Source organism: Rhineura floridana, chromosome 16 (assembly GCF_030035675.1).
Source record: "Rhineura floridana isolate rRhiFlo1 chromosome 16, rRhiFlo1.hap2, whole genome shotgun sequence".
Taxonomy (NCBI): Eukaryota; Metazoa; Chordata; class Lepidosauria; order Squamata; family Rhineuridae; genus Rhineura; species Rhineura floridana.
Window position 1 is genome coordinate 11,424,238 of NC_084495.1, and position 26,989 is coordinate 11,451,226.

A 26,989-nucleotide genomic window follows, 5' to 3' on the forward strand; every position below is an offset into this window, starting at 1 on the left:
TGAACCCTGGTCTCTCAGGTCCTAGTCCAACCACTACACCACACTGGCTTTACACTACACGAACAGGCTCTTCAATAAGCAGCAAACCTAACAATAGGCTTCACAATCAGCTAAGTATACACTCTGGCCAACTGTTAGGGGGGAAAGCCATAATTTTATGCCAATGTGGGGGCCTTTTATAACATTTATTATTAGACAAAGTGGCAATTCACTACCTCCAGAATCCAAGATGTCTTTCTGGTATGATTTAATGCCACAGCATTTGTTAGTTCAATCCTCATTGCTGTCTTACAGAGCAATCCTAACTATAGAAAGCCAGTTTAAATTTCAGCTATTCAAAGCCCCATTCAGGAGGAATGTTATTATGCCACCCTTTTTGCTGGCTAATGTCCACCAGGTTGCCAAGTCACGTGACCAAGCTGAAAGCGTTTTGGGATAGGTATAAGTGTCTCCTTGCCATGTCCCACCCCTACCACACCCCCTTTTTGGGGACTTATGCCAGCATAAGTTCCACTGGCTTACATATGCAAATACCACGTATTATGCTGTGTGTGGATGTATTGCGTTAATGTTTTGTTGTTCCATTATCAAAATGTTTGGAGAGAAACAACAAACCTCTGTACAGAAGACATTTTTAAAATGTGATTTTCCAAAATAGTTTTAGATAAACGAACAAACCAAAAAATATTCGTTTCTGGCAGGGTACTGCTGCTGTTGCCAATATTTGTTGTCAATTACACAATAACTACAAAGAGAGCATTTCTGTAAAATGATTCTGCTGCAACAACATGTAGAACAAAACAATCTTTCAGGACATGCAGTTCTCCAGTTTGGCTAGCCAAACAAAGTGCATTTACTGGTACAATATCACACCACTAGCATCAGTTGTAAACAACACAATTAAAACAAGAAGACGCCAACACCCATTGCAGAATCTGACACAAAAGGGAAGATCACCACATCAAGAGAGTCACATTTATCTTCAGAAAGGCGTGACACTATGTGCAACAGGAACCAAGGCCATACACATCAGGACTAGGGTTGCCAGATCTCCGGTTTTCTGCCGGAGTCTCCGGCAAAAGGGGGCCGTCTCCAGCCATACTTACGTTAAACCGGTGGATCTCTGGCTTTTCAGCAGCCCCCTCAGGCACGCATGCGTGATTGACACATGCATACGTTGGGCTGTGGCTGGCCGCCTTCCCGCCCTTTCTCAGTGAGGCAGGGACTGCAGAGACAGGAGGACTTGAGCCGCCGTAGTTGTTCCTGTGCTTGAGTGGGGCCCAGCACGTCTAGCCGCCGCCCCTGCAGGGACCCCCCCAGCAGCAGCACCTGCCCACTGGAGAGTGGCACACAGCTGCAGCTGCAGCTGCAGCAGCAGCCCCACCGCCCACACAACCGCAGGTGAGGGTGCTGGACGTGGAGCCCGCAGCCGCCTGGCCCGCGTCTGCCACGACGTGGGCGCCTCCATCCAGCCGCCGCCCCTGCAGGGACCCCCCCCCCAGCAGCAGCCCCCGTGGGAGCAGTTGCTAGAAGACGGCGTCCGAGCGGCCTGGCAGCCTCAGCAGGAGCCGTGAAGAGGCGGTGGCAGTGGAGGCCAGGCTGGGCCGGCTCCTGCTGAGGCTGGCAGGCCGCTCAGATGCCGTCTCCTAGCAACCGCTATGTATGTATGTATATCCAGAACTGCCCTCCCGTTTGAAAAGCATGAAGAGGCCTGTATTCATGTGTGTTTGATATAGACACTAGGCTCCAGATTAGAGCAAGTCGCTAACTGATTGTGGAAACCATTAAGCAACATTTTAAAACCAGAGAGAGAGAGAGAGGTGTCTAAGCAACAAGGCAGACTTCTTTCTGCTTTCTCAGAGAAGGGTGTCCCTCTGCCTATAGTGTTCCAACCTGAAATTGTGACTTGATGCTGAACATGCATATTCCTTTGTAACCAGTAAAGTTTGAGGCACTTTTGACTGTTAAGTTGTTCCCTCCAGTGTAATTATCATCCCTGTGATAATGGCGGCAATAATTTTCAAATTATAGACTAATAAAACCTTTTAATTTGTTAGGTTTCATCGAGGTCAGTTTTATATGTTATTTATTTATTTTATTTATTTTTTTATTAGGCTTATATCCCGCCCGACTAGCGATAGCTCTCTGGGCGGTGAACAGCAAAAAAGTACAATAAATACAATAAGACAAACAATACAGTGCAAAAATCCAATTAAGTTATAATAAGTTAAAAAGTACAGTTAAAATGCTTTGGGAAAGAGGAAGGTTTTAACTTGGTGCCGAAAAGATGACAATGTCGGCGCCAAGCGGACCTCCTCGGGGAGACTATTCCACAATTCGGGGGCCACCACTGAGAAGGCCCTAGATCTTGTCACAACCCTCCAGGCCTCAGTGTGAGTTGGAACCTGGAGGAGGGCCTTCGTAGCAGAACGTAGTGTACGGGCCGGTTCATAGCGGGAGAGGTGTTCCGACAAGTATTGTGGTCCCGCGCCGTACAGGGCTTTATAAGTTAGTACCAGCACTTTGAATCTGGCCCGGAAGCATATTGGTAGCCAGTGCAAGCGGGCCAGAACAGGTGTTATATGCTCGGACCGTTTGGTCCTTGTCAACAGTCTGGCGGCCGCATTTTGCACTAGCTGTAGCTTCCGGACTGTCTTCAGAGGCAGCCCAACGTAGAGCGCATTGCAGTAATCCAAACGTGAGGTTACCAGAGCATGTACAACTGATGTAAGGTCCTCCGTACTCAGATACGGGCGTAGCTGGGCTACCAACCGGAGTTGGTAGAACGCATTCCGAGCCACCGAGGCTACTTGAGCCTCAAGTGAAAGGGAAGAGTCTAGAACGACTCCCAAGCTACGAACCTGCTCCTTTAGGGGGAGTGTAACCCCATCCAGGACAGGGAATATATCCATCATCCGATCAGAGAAACCATCCACCAACAGCATCTCAGTCTTGTCAGGATTGAGCCTCAGTTTGTTAGCTGTCATCCAGTCCATTGTCGCGGCCAGGCAACGGTTCAGCACATCGACGGCCTCACCTGAAGAAGATGAAAAGGAGAAGTAGAGCTGCGTGTCATCAGCGTACTGATGACAACGCACTCCAAATCTCCTGATGACCGCACCCAACGGCTTCATGTAGATGTTAAAAAGCATGGGAGACAGAACTGACCCCTGCGGGACTCCACATTGGAGAACCCACGGTGTCGAGCAATGTTCCCCAAGCACTACCTTCTGGAGACGGCCCACCAAGTAGGAGCGGAACCACTGCCAAGCAGTACCTCCGACTCCCAACTCCGCCAGCCTCTCCAGAAGGATACCATGGTCGATGGTATCAAAAGCCGCTGACAGGTCAAGGAGAATCAACAGAGTTACACTCCCTCTGTCTCTCTCCCGACACAGGTCATCATACAGGGCGACCAAGGCCGTCTCAGTGCCAAAACCGGGCCTAAAGCCCGATTGAAATGGATCTAGATAATCGGTTTCATCCAATAGCGCCTGGAGTTGGCCAGCAACCACTCGTTCCAAGATCTTGTCCAGGAATGGGACATTTGCTACTGGTCTGTAGCTGCTGAAATCTTCTGGGTCCAAGGAAGGCTTCTTCAGGAGTGGTCTCACCACTGCCTCTTTCAGACAGCTGGGGACCACTCCCTCCTTATGGTAGTAAGAGTGCAATGGCAATTTATTTTTAGATGTTATAATTACTTTGGGTAGTATTCTATGGAATACAAATTGTAATAGAATAAAATATAATACGTAAGAAATAAAAGAAGCAATAAAATACAATTTAAAATCATATACCATCTAAAACAGCGCATTAAAATTTCTACAACAGGCAGAAAAATCATTAAGTGGTCCCCAAGACCCTTGGCAATTTTGAAGTGGTCTGTGAGAGGAAAGGTTTGGGAACCACTGCACTAAACCAAACCTAGGCTTGGCTGCCACACCACACTGATATATAAGGACCAGAGAGGAACCAAGTGGCTTCGATTTCCTCCCCAAGAGCCACCACATTCACATGTTCCCAGTAAACAGTATGTATGTACTGTTTATGTATGCGCTAGATCTCCATTACAGAGGGCCTTGCCAGGCAGGGAACCGTGGACCTAAATTGCTGCTGTTCACTGAACTGCTATGTGACCAGGCAGGAACAAACATTCAAGTGCTAAGGGGGGACTAAGCAGTTCTCTGAATTATAAATGTCAGTGAGTAGATTGTGAAATTGAGCACTGGAAGCATTTTGTTTGTACATCATGGGGTTTCAACGACACCTTATTTATGCCAATCTGTTCAGCGGCTTCCAAGCTTTTAAATGAAAGCAGGTGAATTATTCCTGCTGGTTGTAAAGAAAGGGTTTGAAGTTGTATATATTAGAAGTCCTCAAACTGACTTTTGTAATTAAGACTGCTGGCATTTAATACACTTGCTTTCATGAGATGCAAGAATTTCCCCTCTGCCCCAATTAAAATGATCTGGGGAAAGAGGGATTAGTAAGGAAGGCCTGTAATATATCAAGCCTGTGCTTTATTTGATCAGCTTTCTGAAGATTAAGTATCTAAAATGAGTCAGACAAAATGTTTTCAAGGAGGGAACATGTCTTGCATTTGCTTGTTGTTTTTTTAACATCTCCAAGTTTTTAAAACTCGTAATATAGTTCAGCAAAAATTATTTTATTTATTATTTATTTATTTAAAATATTTCTATCCCACCCTTCTACCCTATAAGAGGGCACTCAGGGCGGCTTACAAAAATAAAATCAGACATGTACATAATAAAATTGTAAGCAAAATCCCTGTATCGTAGAAGAGGCTTGTTTTAATCCGTCTGCACTGACTCAGAGTGGACGCTTATTTGTAACTCACTATGACAAAGTCTTACAGCAAACAAAAAAGTCTTACAGGACACATTTCAATTCAGTGTCCCTTGAGCAAAGGTTACTGGAGGCAGGTGAACTAGTATTTCAGAGGAGTGGTGTGTGCTGCCACCATCGCCACACCCAGTGGCACTCTACAAAAATAGCACAGACATTGGAGGCTGGTCCTTAAGGGCAAGTTGGGTTCTGTCCCACCAACCTCAGTGTGTCCTCATCCAGCTCCCACCTGCCTGCCTTCTTTCTTACAGTCCGCCCAAGGGATGGCTCTGTCGGCTTCCTCTTCCTCAGTCTCAGTGCTGCCCTTGCAGAACTCAGCAGGGAGGAGGATGGGGGCAAAACTACAATTCGTTGGCTATGTCTACCATTGGCTCTGGCTCCATCTGCTGTTGGTCATAAGAACATAAGAAGAGCCTGCTGGATCAGGCCAGTGGCCCATCTAGTCCAGCATCCTGTTCTCACAATGGCCAACCAGGTGCCTGGGGGAAGCCCGCAAGCAGGACCCGAGTGCAAGAACACTCTCCCCTCCTGAGGCTTCCGGCAACTGGTTTTCAGAAGCATGCTGCCTCTGACTAGGGTGGCACAGCACAGCCATCATGGCTAGTAGCCATTGATAGCCCTGTCCTCCATGAATTTGTCTAATCTTCTTTTAAAGCCATCCAAGCTGGTGGCCATTACTGCGTCTTGTGGGAGCAAATTCCATAGTTTAACTATGCGCTGAGTAAAGAAGTACTTCCTTTTGTCTGTCCTGAATCTTCCAACATTCAGCTTCTTTGAATGTCCACGAGTTCTAGTATTATGAGAGAGGGAGAAGAACTTTCCTCTATCCACTTTCTCAATGCCATGCATAATTTTATACACTTCTACCATGTCTCCTCTGACCCGCCTTTTCTCTAAACTAAAAAGCCCCAAATGTTGCAACCTTTCCTCGTAAGGGAGTCGCTCCATCCCCTTGATCATTCTGGTTGCCCTCCTCTGAACCTTTTCCAACTCTATAATATCCTTTTTGAGATGAGGCGACCAGAACTGTACACAGTATATATATCTCTCTCTGTTTTGCGCCCCACCAGTCCCAATAGGCACCAGCCACCACTGGGCACAGACTGAAATCTCCCATAGGAATAGCTGTTGAGCAGAGCAAGCAAGTCCTGAACAGACTCGCCCACGCATAGGATGACAACCTGTATGATGCCTGCCTAGTTCTTGCCAGAAAGGCAGAGGCCATTGACCAGACGCATCACTTTCTGTGCACCATCAAGCTGGGCACCAACCGGAAAAAAATGAGTTTTTCTTGATATGGTTTAGAGTAAAATGGATGGACTACCTTTTACCCATTCCATCTCAGTCTCACTGGCACTTGATCATAGATCCATTTTATGCATGACAATCTGTATTAAAATTTTACATATTTTGTACAAGTTGTATGCATTCTCCCCATAAAATACATTTTTCTATGCTTTTAAGGTATTTCCCCCTAAAATATGCATTTTTGTACACATTTCAATATGATATTCATATTTTTGTGCACTGCAAAATCTGGAGAAATGCGTAATCTGACCAAAAGTTGCATTTCAGTCTGCAAGGAATTTCAGACCTCATGAATCAGGTCAATCCACTGCAAAACAACAGACCAATTAATTTTCTCCTCCTTCCCTAGGCTAAACTGATCTTCTGGGAGAACTGTGGCATGAGGCCCCCTTCCTGGTATGGGTGATTTTGGGACTGGCAGGCACCAAAACAGAACCGTCAAATTCAAAGAAAACAGCTGAATGCACTGCACATATATCTGAAACCATCCGTCTTACTGGATCAGTTTTTGTTCCCCAAAAGCTAAGGAGATATGCATTATTCCACTGTATGGTGCAGTCAACGCTACATGGTCTAGTTTTTCCTGACTATAGTTAGTCACATCAAGGTGGTAAATTAGCGATGTGGTAATTAAGTGTTTAATTATGTAAGAGGCACAAGGCTTGGTGGTTTTTCTCATTCACAAACCTAATGTTCCATATTTTTAAAAAGACCCCTGCCAACTTTTACAGAGGCAGTGTACAGAGGTATGCTAAGCCAAACCATGGCTTTACATGAGTGGACGTGACCCTAGAGAGGAGACTGCAACACACTTTGCTCCTCCCTAGTTCTTTCAGCTCAGTGCAATACAGCCACTAAGCCAAAATTTGGCTTAGTGTGCTATTCAAATCCAGCATGGTAGTTAAGCTCTCTCCCCTACAGCTAAGAACAAACCTTCACCACAGCTCATGGTTGAAGACAGCTTAACGCAGGTTTGGACAACAGGCTAAGCCAAACCTCAGCTTAGCTGTTGCATTGAGCTAAAAAGACTGTGGTGCAGGTGGCAAGCTCCTCTGGAAGCTAGCATATTTAAGCAGTCATGGCAAGCCATAGTTTTTGCTTACTTCCCCAACAGAAAGGGGTGTGGGACATTTGGCTCTCCCGATGTTGTTGGACTACAACTCCCATCAGCCTTAGCCCTGACTATTGGCCATGCTGGCTGGGATTGATGAGAGATGTAGTTCAGCAACATCGGAAGGGCCAAAGTTCCCCACCGTGGCTTACCATGACATGCAAGCCAGGATGCCAGGCCAGGCACCAGCAGGTGGCCACATCAGGCACGGGCCAAAGGCTCCTCCGGCTCAGAAGGGCCCCTCCTAAATCTATAGGCTGGGGCTAGAAGGGTGTAGCTCCCGCTCAGAGCCAGTGTCGGGTTGTGGGTCATGATATGTGACTTAGAGTAAGGGGATTATGCCCCCACTGCCATCTTGGATGACAGCAGGTATGTGCACAGTGTGCCAGCACACTGATCTGGCAACATGGGAGGCAAGGTGGCCATGCCTATTTAAGGCCATGCCAGCTGCCTGGGGGGGGGGGTGTTGGGGGGCATCAATAACCTGTGCCAAGGATTCCATGAAATCTGGTGCCCAAGGGCCCTCTCATGCCTGGTGCTAACCCTGAAGGCCACAGCATCACATTCACTCTTATGTAGCTGCCAACATGATCAAAATGACAAAGGGCAATTACTGAAGGCGGGCATGTCCTATTTTACTTTACAAGGCTGGCAGTCTATCATCAGTATCTGCCAGAAGAGTGAAGAGAACTAGTCAGTTAACTGGCTTTGCAGTGATATGTCTCACTTTGGCTCCTCTCAGCTAAAGCCATGATAATCTTGATAATGAAGGTAATCATTAATCTGGTCTTAATCTAACCAGCTGTTGATTTTTAAGACATCGTCTCATTAAGATTCTCTGTGCTTGTATATTGATTGTGAAGAGCTGGTACAGCATCAAAATTCAGCAAAATTAGATTTTTGAGTTTGCTAAGTAATTCCTTTCAGTCACTGGTATCAACACAGTATGTGTTGTTCTAAAACTATTGACAGAAGAATAAGATTTGCATGAATAAATATATGCACAGCCCCATAGTTCATTCCAAAATGTTAATACCTGAATATTTAATGGTGGGAAAAGATGAAGGGGATAGTTTTCCTACTAACAACTTTCTGAGTACTTTACTGCAAAAGAATCAAAGTGCACTCTCAAGGCTAAATAAGCCTTGCCTATTTTTGAAAAAGAGTTCATTTCAGTTGCCAACAAATTCTTCAACAGAAAGCATTTATATGTAGGAAACAGCATGCATCTCAAATGAAGACAATTACATGCAAAGACCACACAGTGTGCATATATGTAGTATACTGTACATGTAGCCAGGTACGTCTTCCTTCTGTGTGTACACACAAGTACTAAATCATGGTGTTTAGCATAAGCTTGAAGAAAGCCAACTGAACCTTGGGCTTGTACATGCTCCCTTCTATTCTCACACACAACTCAAATAGGGACCTCTGCAACATTCAGTTTCAGTTAATTCTGGTTTACTGAGAAAACCAACAAACTAGCTTCTTAAGCCATGGTTTGAAATCAGCTTGTTTAGAAACCAGAGTTTGTTTTAAACCAGTCTCCAATTGCACACAACACTAAAGATTCTTTGAAACCTCAAGTAAATAACGGCAAAAAACCTTCTTCTGGATGCACAACAGAAGGAAGGGTAGGACGCAAGCCTGAGGCTTTGCTTGAGCTCAGTCTAGCAACTCATGAATGTAACACTGAACAATAGCTTGATGTTATGTGTAAACTAGCCCATGTCCACTGCAAATGACTGCCTTATTTCTAAATAATATATAAATACATTTCTCATTTAATTCTAAGGAACCTACAAAACTCAATGCCATACAGAAAAGCAAAATAAAAAGGCACAGGCTCTGAAGTTCAGGTGCACAATCTCAGAGGCTAGGGAAGGGAACAGAAAAAGAGGTAAGAAAGCACAGAGAATGCAAAAGAGAAGGATTAAATTTAAAAACTTATCCAGGAGTTTCATACACACATACCCCAAGAAGAATCAGATTGATCTCCAGGAGTTATGAGTTCCAATCATAGGAAGAAAAAGATGCAGCTGCTGAACAAAGGATATACCCTGGTGTTTATGGAGAACAAAGGTACCAGAAGAGTAAAGAGGCATATTGGGGGAGAGGGAGAGGGAGAGAGAGAGGGAGAGAGAGAGGGAGAGAACTGCATTTATAGGAATCTGTTTCTCAAACGGAATTGATTTCTGCACAAGAGTTATATCAACATGTAAAGCATTCTACAGATGGCCAATACACACACCCCAAATCACTAAGTTCCATTACACAATCCTGCTTAATTTGGCTTGTGATCTTGTGACAACATGCATCACACCTTGGCATTCGTAATTGTGTTTATGTAGTGAACTGACCTACAGATGTCAAAAGCCTGCAGGTTTACCATTTCACATTTACCTGGAAATCAGATCCATTCATAACATAACATGTTTTGTACTGGGGTGCTAGAATAAATGGTTTGCAACAGATAATTACTGTGACAGTATTCACAATCCATCCTCTCAATGACAGCTGCACTCCAGGTAGGAAGATAACATACACAAAATTGCACTCTGTACATTCAGAACAGAGCTTGGAAAAGTTACTTTTTTGAACTACAACTCCCATCAGCCCCAGCCAGCATGGCCACTAGATTGGGCTGATGGCAGTTTAGTTCAAAAAAGTAACTTTTCCAAGCTATGATTCAGAAATGAGCCTGATTCTAGTTAAACAGCCTTAAGTGCCACAGGTAGCGCAGTACCATGACTGCTTAATTAACTGGTTTTAATTGTTGTATGATGAAAGTTCTTAGGCATAGTGCATAGGCAACACTTGCACTGTAACAAATCTGTGTAGTCAAAGTCCACTGTATTGTGTTAACAATGAATGCTGCTGAGTAAGCATAGTCCCAGTGTACGTTGTGTACACTTCCATGCTGGCATTATTTATTTATTTTATTTATTTATTATTTCAATTTATATACCGCCCTTAGCAGAATAGCTCTCAGGGCGGTGAACAAACAAGATAAAATACAATATATCATAATAATAAAAAAAAAAAAAACATGTACAAACAAACAACAGAAAGCACAACAAAAATGAAATACAACACAAATTAAGAAGGATACATGTTAAAAGTAGAAAGATTAAGAAAATTAAAAGATTAAAATGCCTGGGAGCATAAAAAGGTCTTTACCTGGCGCCGGAAAGATAGAAGTGTAGGCGCCAGGCGTACCTCTTCGGGGAGGCTGTTCCACAACTCAGGGGCCACCACAGAAAAGGCCCTAGATCTAGTAACCACCCTCCGGGCATTACCCAGAGTCCACTGCAAAGGTCAAGTACCTTTCCAGGGCAAGAGTGTCATAGAAGGACATATGAGTAACATCTAGGAGAGAACACAGAGTCAAGTAAGGAGAGGGGCTGATTCTGTTTACTCACCAATCGAGTGTTAACCACGGGAAACAGCAAGGCCAGGAGTGCCCCATTAAGCATATGCATCTGCAACCTAACAAGGGGGAAGTACAGCGTCACCTTTACAATGCAAGAACATCCATTTCATGCAGTCAGATGAAATGTCTGCAAAATGTTTAGGAAGATTTTCTGAAATACAAGAGGCCCCATCAGTATTGGCATTCCGGCATTTTGATGACACACCTATACAAAGGTGTTCTCTTGATCTCTCAACCAGAGTCTCCTGTTTTTATTACTGTGCTTGTTTCATTGTGTATTTTAATTATATTTTAATGCTTATGTAATTTACTTTTAGACCTGTAAACTGCTCAAAAGTAAGTAGTATATTATATCATATTATATATTTATTTTTCAACAGGCATTTGGTCAGTTGATCAATGATTTTCCATGCTGGCAAGTCCATTTTATCATAATTTAAATATTTACAAGTATCCACATGTAAATAAATTTACAAATAAATTGAATTTAAATACAACATTTAAAGTACATTACATGCAAATTCATTTTTCTTCCTAATCAGCTATTTAATTTAAACTGCTTTTAATGACTGAAAAATATAGCATGTAAATTCAAGGTGGTATAATTTCATAAACAAAATTATGAAATATAAATTGAATATGCTAAAGTCAGGGCACTGGAAGAGGTTCTGGGATTTTTTCCCTATTCAAAGAGTTCTGGGAAACTCACATCAATGCAGCTGGTTAAACCAAATCAAGAGTGTAATCCTAGGAGTATGCATGTCTATTCAGAAGTCATCAAGTTAGATGGAGCTTACTTCCAGCTAAGAATGTGGAAAACAAGTCTCTTTATAAAGATAGCAGTTGAAATGAGAATAGCTTGTTAGCAAACCATCTGTTGTCCATGGTACACCCTGACAAGCAAGGGTGTCATGTTCCACATGCTACAACATAGGTCAGCAATCCAAACTATCAGGCTGGATTGCTAAGTATCAGTTAGAAACAAGCAGAATTTATGCCAAGAATTATTGCAGGAAGATGGTGCTTCTAAATCTGATTTATAAATATGCCTGTCTAATAAAGTAGGCTATATATGGTCTCTTAACGATAAACAGCCTCTTGTCAGTTTTGTACACAATTCCTAGTGCACACCCAAAGAATTAAGATGTTTTAATCTGCATAAAGGTACTCTAATCAAAGCAAACTAAACCAAGCAAGGCATGGTTTGAAGGGGACTCGGGGTTGACAAGGGATTGTTTACTAGAACCCAACCTCTATGCCTCTCTATCTACTGCAATTCAAAACCACAGCTTTTCTAAACTTATTTGATGATTATAGATTACAAAATGATCAGCGTCAACATTAAATCTATGGGATCCAGACTAAGTTAGTTGTGCTTAATTCCTACTGAAATCAATGGTACTTGAGTATTTTATCACTAATGTTGATTTCAATGAGGCTTAAGAGCAACTATATGAAACTTCTCAGAGGAATCACTGCTGCTCAGAAGAATTTGGGGTGCGCCATCATCAGTAAGCTGATACCCAGCTTCTTTCTCCATACCATCTCAATCAGGGTGGCTGAGTGGATGCTGAGTGGATCAGGGCCAATAAACTGAAACTGAACGGATAAGATGGAAAGCACCGTTGGTGGGTGGTTCCTGTGTCCTTGAACTGGGAAAACAACCTGTTCTGAATGGAGTCGTGCTCCCCATGAAGGAACTGGCTCATAATCTGAGGGTACCCCAAACTCCAGCATTGACACTGGAGGCAAAGGTGGTGTCAGTGGCCAGGGAGGATATGTTCAGCTAGGGCTGTTCCTGGACAGAGACAACTTTGCCATAATAATCCATGCTCTGGAGGTCTTGAGTCTATATTACTGTTTTGTGAGGCTGCCCTTGAAGATGGTCTAGCAACTACAGCAAGTGCAGAATGCAGCCACTGGGGTGTTAAGGTTATCTTACCCAAATCACAAAGCACAGATACTACAGTGGATGTTGGCGTGTTACTGGGCCCTATTCAAGGTTTTGCTATTGACATATAAAGCCCCAAATTCCTTGGAGTCCATATACTTGAAGGAGTGCCTCCCTTGTATTTGCCACTACACAAGAGTTCAGATATGCAGAGTGACTCCGCTGGTAGACCAGCTGTTGTGTGAAGTTCGCAGCACAGTGACTCATAAGCAACGCCTTCTCTGTGGTGGTATCCCCGCTGATGCTATGGACAGCCCTCCCAGAGGTGGTTTCTTCTCTCCTTGTTGGTTAGTTTTCGCCATAGTCCAAAGACTCATCTTTTTATGCAAGCATTTGGAAGTAACTGAATATACTAGGCCCTGACCTATTACTAGCTGATATATGGAATGTACATATATTTTAATTATTTTAATGTTTTCCTGAATCTAAAGTTCTTTTATTCTGTGATGAAAATATATAAGCTATGGTATTTGAGTAACTGTTACATTCCTCAGTAGAATCACTGCTGATGAAGGGAGATCAAACACACGCACGTACTTAGTCTGGATCCAACCCTATAATGTTTGTCTTTGCCTTGTCTATCTTCATATTTCAGCCACTTTCCAGTCCAGATCCTGCGCTCTTCATCAGAGGCCCTTCTCCACCCGCCTCACTTGAGGGAGATGCAGAGGGTGGCCACAGGAAAATGGTCCTTTTCAGTGGTGGCCCCCAATCTGTGGAATGTTCTTCTCAGCTAAATGTGCCTGGCACCATCAATGTCAGTTTTTAGGTACAAGTCTCAGACATTTTGATTTACCCAGCTTTTTGGCGGTTTAGTCAGCCTGTATGGTGGTGCTCATCTTTCAGTGAGGTGGGGTAGGACTTGTACTTCCAATTGTGTTGCTGGATGTACATTTTAAGAATCTTGTACTGTACATGGTTTTGGTTTTTTTGTTTTCAATCTGTTTTATCTGTGTTCTGTCTTGTTAGAGGTCACTTTGAGACCTTTTTTTGTATAAAGTGACTAACAAATCTGATCAATTTGTAATTTTTAATTACTATAATTATTAATTATTGATATATTAATAACAACATTGTTTTGTGATATTCAGTTGAATTTTTGGCACTGACACATGGCCTAAACAAATCAAATACACAAAATAAAATATGAAACTTGCTAAAATTATTACCTGAAGAGAACCATTGCAAAACGACAGGGTGGACAGGCAAGCAGAAAAATCTGAAATTTAAGAAAAAATCAGAATTATGTTTTTATGCAGATCATGATACAAGTAGTTAATCATTTTAAACCTCTCCAACAGCTTTCACCACATGTCTCCAAACAAGTGAAGCCACTTCTCAGGAGTTTCATCAAGAGTGCAAATGTTCTATCTCAGCTCCCCTCAGTACCTTTCTCCTTGTTACAACAGATACTGATTATCATGACACACCCAATATCAAAGGTTCATTGCCACCACAGATTAGCTTCATCAGCATGAGTGTAACTTCTTGTACAGATGCAAGTGCACGAATGCAAGCACGGATTGCAATATTATACTAAGAGCTACTGTTACTGTAAGAGCAAACATCTGATTGCTGCTGTTAATACAGCAACTGTGTAAACATCGGGTTGTACCAAATGTAGCATTAAGTTAAATGTCCCATCAGCATGAGGATTTATACTTGTGCAACAGAACATCCTGCCTCTCCTCCCCCTGCACACACTCCCCAAATCTGCTCTGGAATCTTGGGGGAAAACCCAGGACAGATTTAGGGGCTACACAGGGGGAGGAGAGGGATGGAAGACCTTTTGCACATGCATAAATCCTTGTGCTGATGGGACAGTTACTTAGTGTTACACTGGATACAAGCCATCAGAATTAGAATTTGGGTGTGGTCATATAAAGAACAACACTGACCATCGTAGTTTGTTTGGCCTGTTTAATTTCAGGAAAAGAAGAGTAGCAGACTAAAGAGTTCTCTTGGTACCTAAATATTCTGAGATACTTGTACTGCTTGCTTATCTAAAGTATTTGAAAAATGACAAGTTGAACATGGCACATTAATATCATTTGCCATGTCCAGCTCTCTGCACAGTGCAGGTGATCCCAAAGGAAAAGCATCCCCAACAGATAGCTGTCCAGCCTCTGCTTGAAGATCCCCATGAGTCCTCTAGGTCACTGGCATCATTGACCACTGCTCCTGCTGTCCATGTTTCTAATGTTCAACCAAAATTTAACCTGCTGAAAAGTATTTGCCCTCTTGTGTGGCAGCCCTTCAGGCATCAATCAGCTGACAGCAACCTCTGGCATCTTCAGCAGAGGATGCTGGGAGGGTATGCAGATGAGCTGCAACCTCGTGACATCTCAGCCTTAGTTATGTTTCATCATCAACATAATGGGAATAGTGTACTACACTTTGCACTTTTTGTCACCCGCCGACAAAAAATGGGAAAAGATTATATATGCAACACACCTACAGCTTGTTCAGGAATTATTTTCTCCTTGCAGTCATTTCTCAGGCTGTCTCAGGGTGTGGGACAAGGAGAGAAAAAGGGGTAGCAAATAGAGCATATGGAAGTTGCTGCTACTGGCTAAGTTGTAACTGGAATTTTGCATCCTGTTTTATAATTTAATTATATTGTTTAATGCTTTGCTTTTGAAGCATATGTATTTCCATGTTGGGGTCCTCAGGTAAAAGTTGGGTTGTAAATACTTTTTAAAAAACAAAACAATAAAACAAATCCACAGGGGCAGGAAATATACATTTGCCATTTATAAAGGAGTCAGACGGTAGAAAAATAGAGGTGTCGGAGTCAGAGTTTTGACATACTGACTCCACAGCCCTGCAAGCCAGACTGCTCCAAAAGCACGCTCCAAAGTTTAAGGACATAGCAACTCTCACATCCAGGGGCAACGGGGTGGAGAAGTTGGCTGTAGTTTCCCAGTTTCCATGATAAAAGACGGAGAGCTGTGTGGATCCTTGCTCTCCCACTGACTTAGGGGGTGGTAATATGCAGTGGTTTGAGCCGTGTTTTACCCCTCACAGGATGGATATGCATAAAGCAGTGGTAGGCCTGTAGATGTTGGCTCCAACTGCCATCATCCCTGACCATTGGGCCACATTGGCTAGGGGCGATGGGAGCGAGAATTCAACAACATCTGCAGGGCACCATGTTGAGTTCCCCTGGCACAGCATAGCAGGTTCCTTGTGACACATGCCACGTCAAAGTCCTGGTTAGCTGATTGCTACAGGCCAACAACATCTGCAGGGCGCCATGTTGGTCAATTAAATATTCTCACTTCCATTTCTAGCCCACAGCTTACAGCAATGGAATTCCCAGCAACGCAGATTGAGCAAGTAATCTACAGCCAGCTGCCACCCCTCCAAATTGAATATCCTTTTATTCATTCAATTAATTATCCTACTCTCCCTCCCAAAGGAGCAGGTGTATTTTATTTGCCAGCTGGCAAATACGAAAATAAACACTGAAAAAAGGGAAACATCAACATGGAGTTAAAGAAAACAGGCATGTATGATTTGACCTCCACCTCGTCATACAGAAACTCACATTTCAGGAGGAGAGGTGGGGGGGGGGAAATAACTGCCACAATCAATTTAGCTAATGCAATGCCAGCACCCCGAAAAGGTAAATCTTTCGTAAGAGCATTTAAAGTTTTTCTTTGTTGTTTTTATTCCCAAAATTCCCCTGTCTACATTCAAGGGTCCTCAACTTCTTTGGTCATGGGGCAAAATCTAAAAAGCAGTTGTAGGCACTACAAAATGCTGTTTCACAGAAGAAAAACTGGTGATAGGCACCCCCTCAAAAAAACCCATAGGCAAAAGGCCTCAAATAAACAGACAAAAGCAGCAAGCAACACTCCACACCCACACCCCAAAATAGGAAAACTCTCCAAGAAAGCTTGCATTGTAGAGGCTTCTTTCTTCACTCTCCCCCTCCCCTAGATGATTAAAGGAGAAGATGAAGCAGCACACAACCCCCACCAACACCAAAAAAACCTGGCAAACTCCTCCCCAAATAAGCCAGCCTTTATTTTTTTTAAAAAAATTGAAGTGGCAGGGGCTTTTGATGGGCATTTGAGGGCAATATGATGTCTATGAGAGGCACGTTGGGGACCACCAGCTATATATCAGGTTTCAGGAGGGGGGGGAAGTCAACAAATCCCCCCAAGTTTTCCTGGGTGTTCACATCTCCAGCAACACTTAGTGTGATTATCAGTAACAGAGCACCAATAAACGTGGGAATTAGGAAGACCAATCCCTATACCAGGTATGAAACAAAATATATAAGAACACCAGGACTCTTAAGTCCTACCCAACAAGACTAAACATGATCCAGGCCACATCAGATCTGACCAATTAACATCAGTATTATTCTGATGCCAGGAACTCTTCTAATGCCCGAGTAATTACATCCACCTTAACACATGTGCGCTGCTAACGACACCACCCTTGTTTTATCCTATATGATAGCTTGGCAAATGCCTTTTTGCCAGCTTGGTCCCTCGTTCAGTGCATAAAGCTGTCTTTTCATATAGATAAAAAGGGCATCAATAATCCATTTCCAACTCACTGTCTCCAAATATCAAAGGCTGTGAAATGGCAGCATGCATTTTAACTGAGCAAGCTTTCCTCGCTCATGAGTAGGCAGGGGAGGGAGCGAAAGAAGCCTGCTTTGTACAGGCAGGAGAAATCCTCTTCTGATTGCTCAGAGGGGTGGGAAAAAGAAGCCTGTACCATACAAGCAGGAGAAGTCTCTCCCCCTCCCCAAATGATTCAAGGAGAAGCATGAAGCTTGCATAGCCTCCCCACATTGCTCCTTCACATTTTGGATGTCTAGTTCTGGGTTTGGGTGCGCAAGAGACTTCCCTGCAGAGTTCTCCTGTGCACCCACATCAAACTGGATTGTCCTCCCTGCATTTCAAGCCGATGCGACAGGAGGTCAATCCTGTTTAAGGAAAAGCTTCAGAAGTTCCCAACAGCCAAGTGGTTCTCAGGTGCTTTGGAAGCTGCACAAGGGGGCCTTGCAGGAGCTGTCAATTGCAGCACCCTGAAAGCCCCTGGGCAAGGTCCTAGAACGAGTGGTTGCAGGCCAGATCCAGACACTCTTGGATGAGACCGATTATCTGGATCCATTTCAGTCAGGTTTCAGGCCTGGTTTTGGCACGGAAACAGCCTTGGTCGCCCTGTATGATTATCTTTGTCGGGAGAGAGACAGGGGGAGTGTGACTCTGTTGACTCTCCTTGATCTCTCAGAGGCTTTCGATACCATCGACCATGGTATCCTTCTGGGGAGACTAGCTGAGTTGGGAGTGGGAGGTACTGCACTGCGGTGGTTCCACTCCTACTTGGCAGGTCGCCTCCAGAAGGTGGTGCTTCGAACATTACTCAGCACCCTGGACTCTCCAGTATGGGGTTCCGCAGGGATCAGTTCTATCCCCCATGCTGTTCAACATCTACATGAAACTGTTGGGTGCGGTCATCCGGAGGTTTGGAGTGTGTTGCCATCAGTATGCTGATGACACACAGCTCTATTTCTCCTTTCCATCTTCTTCAGGTGAGGCTGTCAATGTGCTGAACCAGTGCCTGCCTGCGACAATGGACTGGATGAGAGCTAATAAACTGAGGCTCAATCCAGACAAGACTGAGATGCTGCTAGTGGGTGGTTTTTCTGACCAGATGGTGGATGTTCAACCTGTCCTGGATGGGGTTGCACTCCCCCTGAAGGAGCAGGTTTGTAGTTTGGGGGTTCTCCTAGAACCATCTCTGTCACTTGAGGCTCAGGTAGCCTCGGTGGCACGGAGTGCCTTCTACCAACTTCGGTTGGTGGCCCAACTACGTCCCTATCTGGACAGAGATAACTTGGCTTCAGTTGTCCATGCTCTGGTAACCTCCAAATTAGATTACTGCAATGCACTCTACGTGGGGCTGCCTTTGAAGACGGTTCGGAAATTGCAGCTTGTGCAAACTTCAGCGGCCAGATTGGTAACAGGGACTAGATGGTCCGAACATATAAAACCGATTCTGACCCGCTTGGATTGGCTGCCTGTATGTTTCCGAGCTCGATTCAAGGTGCTGGTTTTGACCTATAAAGCCTTACACGGCTTGGGACCACAATACCTGATGGAACGCCTCTCCCGATACGAACCCACCCGTACACTACGGTCAAGATCAAAGGCCCTCCTCCGGGTGCCTATTATTATTATTATTATTTATTTAATTTATTTATTAGTCGCCCATCTGGCTGGTTGTCCAGCCACTCTGGGCGACGTACAAGATAAAACAATACATTAAAACATTAAGATTTAAAACCATAACAGTAAGAAACCTAACCCACCCGAAAAGCCTGCCTGAAGAGCCAGGTCTTCAAGGCCCGGCGGAAGCTTATCATAGAAGGGGCATGGCGGAGATCATTTGGGAGAGAGTTCCACAGGGTGGGGGCCACTATTGAAAAAGCCCTCTCTCTAGTCCTCACCAGTCTAGCTGTTTTAACTGGTGGGATCAAGAGAAGGTCTTCTGAGGCTGATCTTGTTGAGCAGCATCCCTGACGATGCTGGAGGCGCTCCTTCAGATAGACTGGGCTAAAACCGTATAGGGTTTTAAAGGTCAAAACCAACACCTCGAATTAGGCCCGGTAAACAACTGGTAGCCAGTGCAACTCCTTCAGCACTGGAGTGATGTGATCTTGTCGGCGGCTGCCTTTAATCAGACAAGCCGCCGCATTCTGTACCAGTTGCAGCTTCCGGACCATTTTCAAGGGTAACCCCACGTAGAGCGCATTACAGTAGTCTAGGCGAGAGGTGACCAGGGCGTGTACTACCGGTGGGAGCAGATGGTTGGGAAGGTAGGGGCGCAGCCTCCGTATCAGGTGGAGTTGATAAAGCGCCGCCCGGCTCACAGCCGAGACTTGAGCCTCCATGGTCAGCTGGGAGTCAAAAATGACCCCAGGCTGCAGACCTGGTCTTTCAGGAGCAAACGTACCCCATTGAGCACCAGGTCCACATCCCCCAGCCTTCCCTTGTCTCCCACAAACAGTACCTCGGTTTTGTCAGGGTTCAGCTTCAGCTTATTCCTTCCCATCCAGCCACTCACCGACTCCAGGCACTTGGACAGGGTTTCTACAGCCAACCTCGGTGAAGATTTAAATGAGAGATAGAGCTGCGTGTCATCCGCATACTGATGACATTGCAGCCCAAATCTCCTGATGATTGCCCCCAGCGGCTTTATATAGATGTTGAACAGCATCGGGGAGAGGATGGAACCCTGTGGCACCCCACAAGTGAGAGGCCAAGGATCCGAAACCTCATCCTCCAATGCCACTCTTTGGTACCTACCAGAGAGGAAGGAATGGAACCACTGCAATACAGTGCCCCCCATGCCTAACCTCTTCAGGCAGTCCAGGAGGACCAAGGGAAGCTCAGAGGGTGGCAACAAGGGAGAGGGCCTTCTCAGTGGTGGCCCCCAAATTATGGAATGATCTTTGTGATAAGGCGCACCTGGCGCCAACACTGTTATCTTTTCGGCGCCAGGTCAAAACTTTCCTCTTCTCCCAGGCCTTTTAGCATATGTTTTAAATTGTTTTTATATTGTTTTAAATTTTAAAATTGTGTTTTATATGGTTTTTAAAATATGCTTTTTAAATTGTATATTTGTTTTAATGTTTTTGATTGCTGTAAACCACCCAGACAGCTTCGGCTATGGGGCAGTATACAAGTGCAATAAATAAATAAATAAATAATTTTGGCCAAGCCCCACCCTTACCTACCCCATATGACATCAGGTGTAGGGCAGTTGGGCATAGCTTACCCAAAATGGCCCCACAGGCCAAATGGAAGTCTGGTGGGCCAAGTTCATCCTGCAGGCTGGACGTTCTCCACCCCTGTTGCAAGTAGTGAAAGTGGCAATGTTTGTGTTGTCGATACTGCCATTATATAACAGGACTTGTTTGCCAAATAACTAAAGATGCTTTAATGACTATTATACGTTATACACAATGAAGACGACTTTTGAAACAGCAACTTTGCAGCACAGACAAATAAGGAAATAGTAGCCCACATTGCAGTGCAATGGCAGCCCAAGTGTCTTCTGTAAGTCAGTAACTTAAAAAATTCATACCAAACAAGATAAACAGATAAAAAAAATATGGGTGCTAATGTATATTACTAGTGACATGAGACCTGCACCAAGACCTCTGGTGGAGACGAAGCACTCGGATGTAGAATGAATGTCTTGTGTCATATTGAAGCCTTGGTGCTCCAGCCTGTTTCCACACACCCACACAAATCTGCTGTGCGTGTCAGTGGCAACTAGGAATAATGGCTAGCTGCTGAACTAGTGGCTCCTGTAATAAACAGCAGTCATATTACAATTTGCAATTGCTACAAAGTGACACAGAACTCCCAGCAGGATACTTAATATTCCTGTCAGTATGAAGTGACCCTCAGATACTTTAAATTTGGATTTGAACATGAGCTGTTGGGGTAGAACTTCCAAGGGCTGGGTAGATGTAATAAACCAAACAAGAGAATATATGAAATCTGTTCTACTTGTTAGTTACAGTTGTTTCGAGCAACGACTTATATATGCAGTGTTTACTTCTTATCTTGCATGATTATATAGAGCTCGTTTTCTTGATTTGTTAAAAACAAGTCCATTGATTTCAGTGGTTCTACTCTCAGTATGACTAGCACTATCTAGTGTCCCTCCCGCATCAAATTCCATCTAGGCCACAAGTGCACTTAGCACTAGTTGCAAGCAAGACTGACAGGATTGGCTGAGGTCTTACCTATGGAAACTGGCACTATTTATTACATTTCTTCCATGGATGGGAAGTCACAATGGCATCCATGCAGTCAGCCTCCCAGGCAATGATCAGACCTAGACCTGATTACCTTCAGCAAGATTGCCGAACTACTTGCCTTCAGACCAGGCTCCAAAAAGACAGCAGCTTTCACTGATGTACGTCCTTGCAAGCAAAATCAATACTTGCCACCACCACCCCCAGACAGGCAGCCTCCTTGGCAACCAGCCTCCACCACTCTATTTAAGACAGTCACCCACCTCTGCAACAAATGCTAAACACCAGCAGTCAGAATTCAACCCCCAAATCACATCACCCTCTCCCTATTAATAAAATCAAGCCTCCAATGTGCTGGCAAGAGCATCACTGTGCTTTCCCCATCTAGAAAGGCATGGTCATTCCACTGGGCTTGTCACTCTTGGTAGACAGCATGGCTGTGCGTGAAGGCTGTGGCAGCCTCAACACTCTTTTGCCAACTACCCACTTTTAATACATCCTTGCCTTTACTCCCAATTTATTTATTTTATTTTATTTTGTTAATTATGTGAATGTAGTTAATTAAAATTAACTGTGACATTTGTTGTTTTATTACTGCTGTTGTATTATTTTATTATGAAATTGTTTTTGTAATTGTCTGCTTTTGTTGTAAGTCACTTTGAGCACAATTTGTTTTGTAAGTCACTTTGAGTTCCATTTTGGGGGGAAAGCGACTACTAAATATAATACATAAATAAATAATAAATGAACTAGATTTCAACCCATTTTTCAGAAAGGTTGCAGAGAAGTAGAAATGACACTCCTATTTTCCCTGCCAAGAAAACATGACATCCAGCCATTAGAGAGCGTACAAGTGCAGCAATCGCAGGGCATTGTTTCCCAAACTGAGAAAATTCAGTGTTACAAGCCAAGCCAGTTTTCCAAACAAGTTAATTATTTGTTGAGCTATTTGAGAAAACTAAGTAGGTCTCCTTCAGCTAAGTTTTAATGGGCATGTACCAACACACACGTACATACAGAAGGAACCTACAAGCCATCACTGTGTCCGTCAACTGCTCTGACCTCTTAACAGGTAGAGCAGTTCAGCTGAGGAACCGAACAATCTATTAGAATTTTCCATTTTGATTAGAAACTGAGATCAAATCCACACTTTAACAGTCACAGCTTTCCCCAAAGAATCCTGGGAACTGTAGTTTGTTAAGGATCCTGAGAGTTGTTAGGAGACCCAAAACAAACTACAGTTCCCAGGATTCTTTGGGGGAAGCCACTACTCTTAAAGTAGCATGGGAGCTTTTTAAATGTATAGTGTGGATATAAGCTAAAACTTCACACATTTTTAAGAAATTCTGAGAATATAAATTATAATAAGTCAGGAAACATATCAGCTGTTGCTCTGAACTTTAGAAAGCAAAGCAATAGCTTCTATAAAGGTAAAGGTGTCCCCGCACTTATAGTGCAAGTCGTTTCCGACTCTTGGGGTGACGTCTTACGACGTTTACTAGGCAGACCGTATATATGCGGTGGGATTGCCAGTTCCTTCCCCGGCCTTTCTTTACCCCCCAGCATATGCCGGGTACTCATTTTACCGACCACAGATGGATGGAAGGCTGAGTGGACCTCAACCCCTTTTACCGGAGATTCGACTTCCTCCTTCCATTGGAATCGAACTCCGGCCGTGAGCAGAGCTTCGGCTGCATTACCACCGCTTACCTCTCTGCACCACAGAGGATCTCTAATAGCTTCTATATGATCTTCTAAAACAAGCTTTGAAAATATTAAAATGTAAATAGACCTGAAACCATCAGCTTTAAATTACAACTGCCACTGATTGGATCCAAACAAATCTGAGGCCCAAATTCACTTTGTTATATCCTGTTGAGAGAGCCAGTGTGGTGTAGTGGTTAAGGTGTTTGACTACGACCTGAGAGACCTGAGAGAATCCCCACACAGCCATGAAGCTCACTGGGTGACCTTGGGCCAGTCACTGCCTCTCAGGCTCAGAGGAAGGCAGTGGTAAACCACCTCCGAATACCGTTTACCATGAAAAGCTTATTCATAGGGTTGCCATAAGTCAGAATCGACTTGAAGGCAGTCCATTATTATTATATCCTGTTGAAGCATCCTAAATGGCACATTTAGTGTTTGCCCATTCTAGGTCCAAGAGAACAAATGCTGTATACCCACTTCAATACAGTTATCACTGCAACCCACTTTCCATTCATCCATTATCAGTACCCTCTGAAGGGTTCACTCACAAAACCAGAATTTCCTGTACATTATTCAAAGTTCATGCGTTAACTAAATTAACTGAGGAATACCAGATCAGGAAACATCATACCCATTTCACTCACTGAATCTTTTATCAAACAAGCCCAATTGCAAATGTTATCCATACAAGCAGATTGAATTTTAGTAATGCTCTTCGTAGAACCTGCTTTTTATCCAAGTGGTGTATGCAATAGACAACTAAACATGTTCTTGAAACACGATCTCCACAATGCAAACAATTTGGTTTAATGGTAAATTAAGAGCTAAATCAACACAAAAAACACAAGGAGAGCCCCGAGGAGGTGATTGACAAAAGACCATTAACAAAGTCACCAAAAGAAGAAGTTGGATTTAGTGAGCAACGTGAGCCATCACATGTTACTCCTTTTAAAAGGTTTCTGGTCCAAGTGCAACTCTTGTTTACCAAGTCTGATAAAGCAGCTGTTAAAAAAAAAGGGAAGAAGTCAGACGTTATTAGGAAGACACAAGGTGCTAGAAAGAATTGTTTACCAACCCAATTACCCTTAAGTGATTTTAATAGATCACTTGCAGTCTTGCTTTACAACAGGCAATTGCTAGGACAGTATACAGTATTGGGAAAGCAACAACTCCTTCATGACAACTAGCACAAAAACAACCCTAAAATTTAAACTGAAGTGCAATGCAAACTTGCATTTACTTTTCTCTCATTTCCCCATCACCCCAGGCAGGTTTTTTGGGGGGTCGGGGTTGTAAACTATTCAGATTTACTACATTTTTCAGCTGTATTGAAATTTATCACAAACTACTGCATAATCCTAGTTTCCAGATAAACTGACAAGAGTTTGCTTTTATTCGGTTTATATACCGCTTAGTCATCAAACACTTCCAAAAAGTTTACAAATATAAGATACCCATTTTAAAAACATGATAAAATCAAACGTTAAAAACAAAATGACCTAAAGATGTCCAGAATGCAAGTAAAATCAACAGTTTTTGAAAAAAATAAATTAAATTAGATGTTATCCATACTCGGTTAATGTTGTTCTCATAAGTCTGCAGAAATACTCCTGAACAATCTGCTGACCACTATACAACATTTCCAGTTACTACACACAGGCTACATTTGCACATAATGCTAAGCCATGGTTCTGTTCAACAAACCATAAAATCTTAAAGATGAGCTAATAAGGTTGTTTCTCCACAGCCTGGTTTGTTTTCCAGCTGCTCTTGCCTCATGACTTTGTAACTTAGCAAGCATCTGGGATAGTGCAACCAAACCAACCATGGCTAAGCAAGATTATTTGAACAATAAACGATTATATGGTGTCTATGTATTTTTACATCTCCAGTATGTGTGTAGCCAACAACCCTGTGAGGTAGGATTGCCAAACAGAAACCAAGGCAGCTCAAAACAAGAAATAAATCCCTTTAAAATCCAATAACCATAAAAAGTATAAACAGTTGCAAAACAGCTTAAAGTGGCATGATTCTGAACTTTGGGTTGGGTGAGTGTTCCTTATTACTTGAGGATGCAGTTCTGTGCACACGTCCCTGTTTGTGTAAGCCCTATTGAACACATTGGGACTTGTTTCTGAGTAAACAAACATACGATTGCACTACAAATATCTTTACAGGTTGTGTAAATAATAAACATCTTTGACAGTCATGCTTATATAAATATTTCTTCATTTAAAGCACATGACTTCCCCTAAAGAATCCTGGGAAGTGTAGTTTCCCCCTCACAGTTTTAGTTTCCACCACCCTTAGCAAACTACAGTTCCCATGATTCTGTGGTGGGATTCATGTACTTCAAATGTGTGTTGAATGTGCTTTAAATGAATGGTGTGGATCTGCCCTAGGTATGATATGCATTCATTAGCGAACTGAAAAGAACAATTTTAAAAGATACTTTTTAAACAGGGAAGGGCTGTAACTCAGTGGTAAGGCATATGCTTTGCATGCAAAGATGCAAAATTCAGTTTCTCAGCTAGATGGTATCACATGGCCTGAGTTGGTATAAGGCAGATTCCTTGTTCCTAAAAGTGGAAAGAGACCCACGGGGCGCAGTGACTCCAAAATCTATTTATGTATTTTATTTGCAACATTTATTTACCACTTTATTGTAAAAAACCTAAAAGGGGTTTACAGAAGGAATTTAAACAATAAAATTTTTGGCAAAAACAAAAACAGGTATTTAAAAACATTCAAAATAATAAAACCAACAATGAGTTAAAAACAGATAAAAAACACAGTGGCTACTAAATGCCTGGATAGGCGTGCCTAAACAAGAATGTTTTTAGCAGGTGCTGAAAACAGTACAATTAATGTGTCTGCCTAATGTCAATAGGCAGGGAGTTCCAAAGCATAGGTGCTGCCACACTGAAGGACTGATTTCTTACAAGAGCATAACAAGTATTATGGTGCACCTGTAGCATGGAAAGCACACCTTGTACTTGGCCTGGTAGCAAATCGGCAACCAGTGCAGATTTCAGAGCAGAGGTATTATGTGCTGACAGGGTCTCACTCTTGTCAACAATCGTGCCACAGCATTCTGCACTAACTTCAGCCCCTGGGTCAGGTTGTGCTGCACAGGGATTTCTGTGGCCTTGGCTGACTGGCTGCCAGGATTTTTTTAGTTTTGGTTTTCGGTTATGAATCCTGACTGGTTGTGAAATGCTGAGTTGTCTGCCTTACTCATAGGAATTTTGTTGTTGTTGGTATGGTATTGCATTTAGGAAATCATTACTGTCTTCTGTTTTTATTTTTCTGTTTGCATTTCATTTACCTTTCACCTGACCCCCTTACACCCATAGAAGTAACAACACTGGTTCCATGCACTCAGTGCAACCCTCTTAAAACTACTGATGATGCACCTTGTTGGTTGCATGACTGTTTCTTGCCCAACAGTGGCAAAAGAGAATTCACCTACCGGGAAGTGTGGCTGCAACTGCTGTTGTTCCCAAGCTGCTATCTATGAAGGTAGATCAAACCATGTGTGTTTTCTCTCTCTCAGTTATTACTCACTGGAATTGTATTGGCTGTCAAAGTGAATTTATAGCAGCCCACAAGGTAGACAGAAAAGGGTAGAGAATCTTCTTACTCTTATTCATTTCTCAGACCTCTTTCTGAAGTGAAGGGTCAAATCTGTGAAGACGTTTTGAGCAGCCATGTTGAAAGGTACAGGCAGGACATTGCAGGCAGGGGGTTGCCAACCCTGCTTGGATATGGATATCATTGCAGAGGATCCCTAGTTAAGCTTTACCAACAGCACAA

General features: G+C 43.3%; 1 protein-coding gene across 3 annotated transcripts in view; it reads right to left on the reverse strand.

The window, feature by feature from the left end:
• The window catches only part of TMEM164 (transmembrane protein 164), a 55,983-nt gene that overhangs the window by 16,064 nt on the left and 12,930 nt on the right, over nucleotides 1-26,989 (reverse strand). For all 3 annotated transcript variants that reach the window (XM_061598568.1, XM_061598566.1, XM_061598567.1), the window contains 2 exons: nucleotides 13,839-13,888; nucleotides 10,708-10,774 (listed from right to left, as the gene is read on the reverse strand). In XM_061598568.1, coding sequence (XP_061454552.1) covers nucleotides 10,708-10,774; nucleotides 13,839-13,888 — 117 coding nt within the window. The remainder of the gene's footprint in view (nucleotides 1-10,707; nucleotides 10,775-13,838; nucleotides 13,889-26,989) is intronic.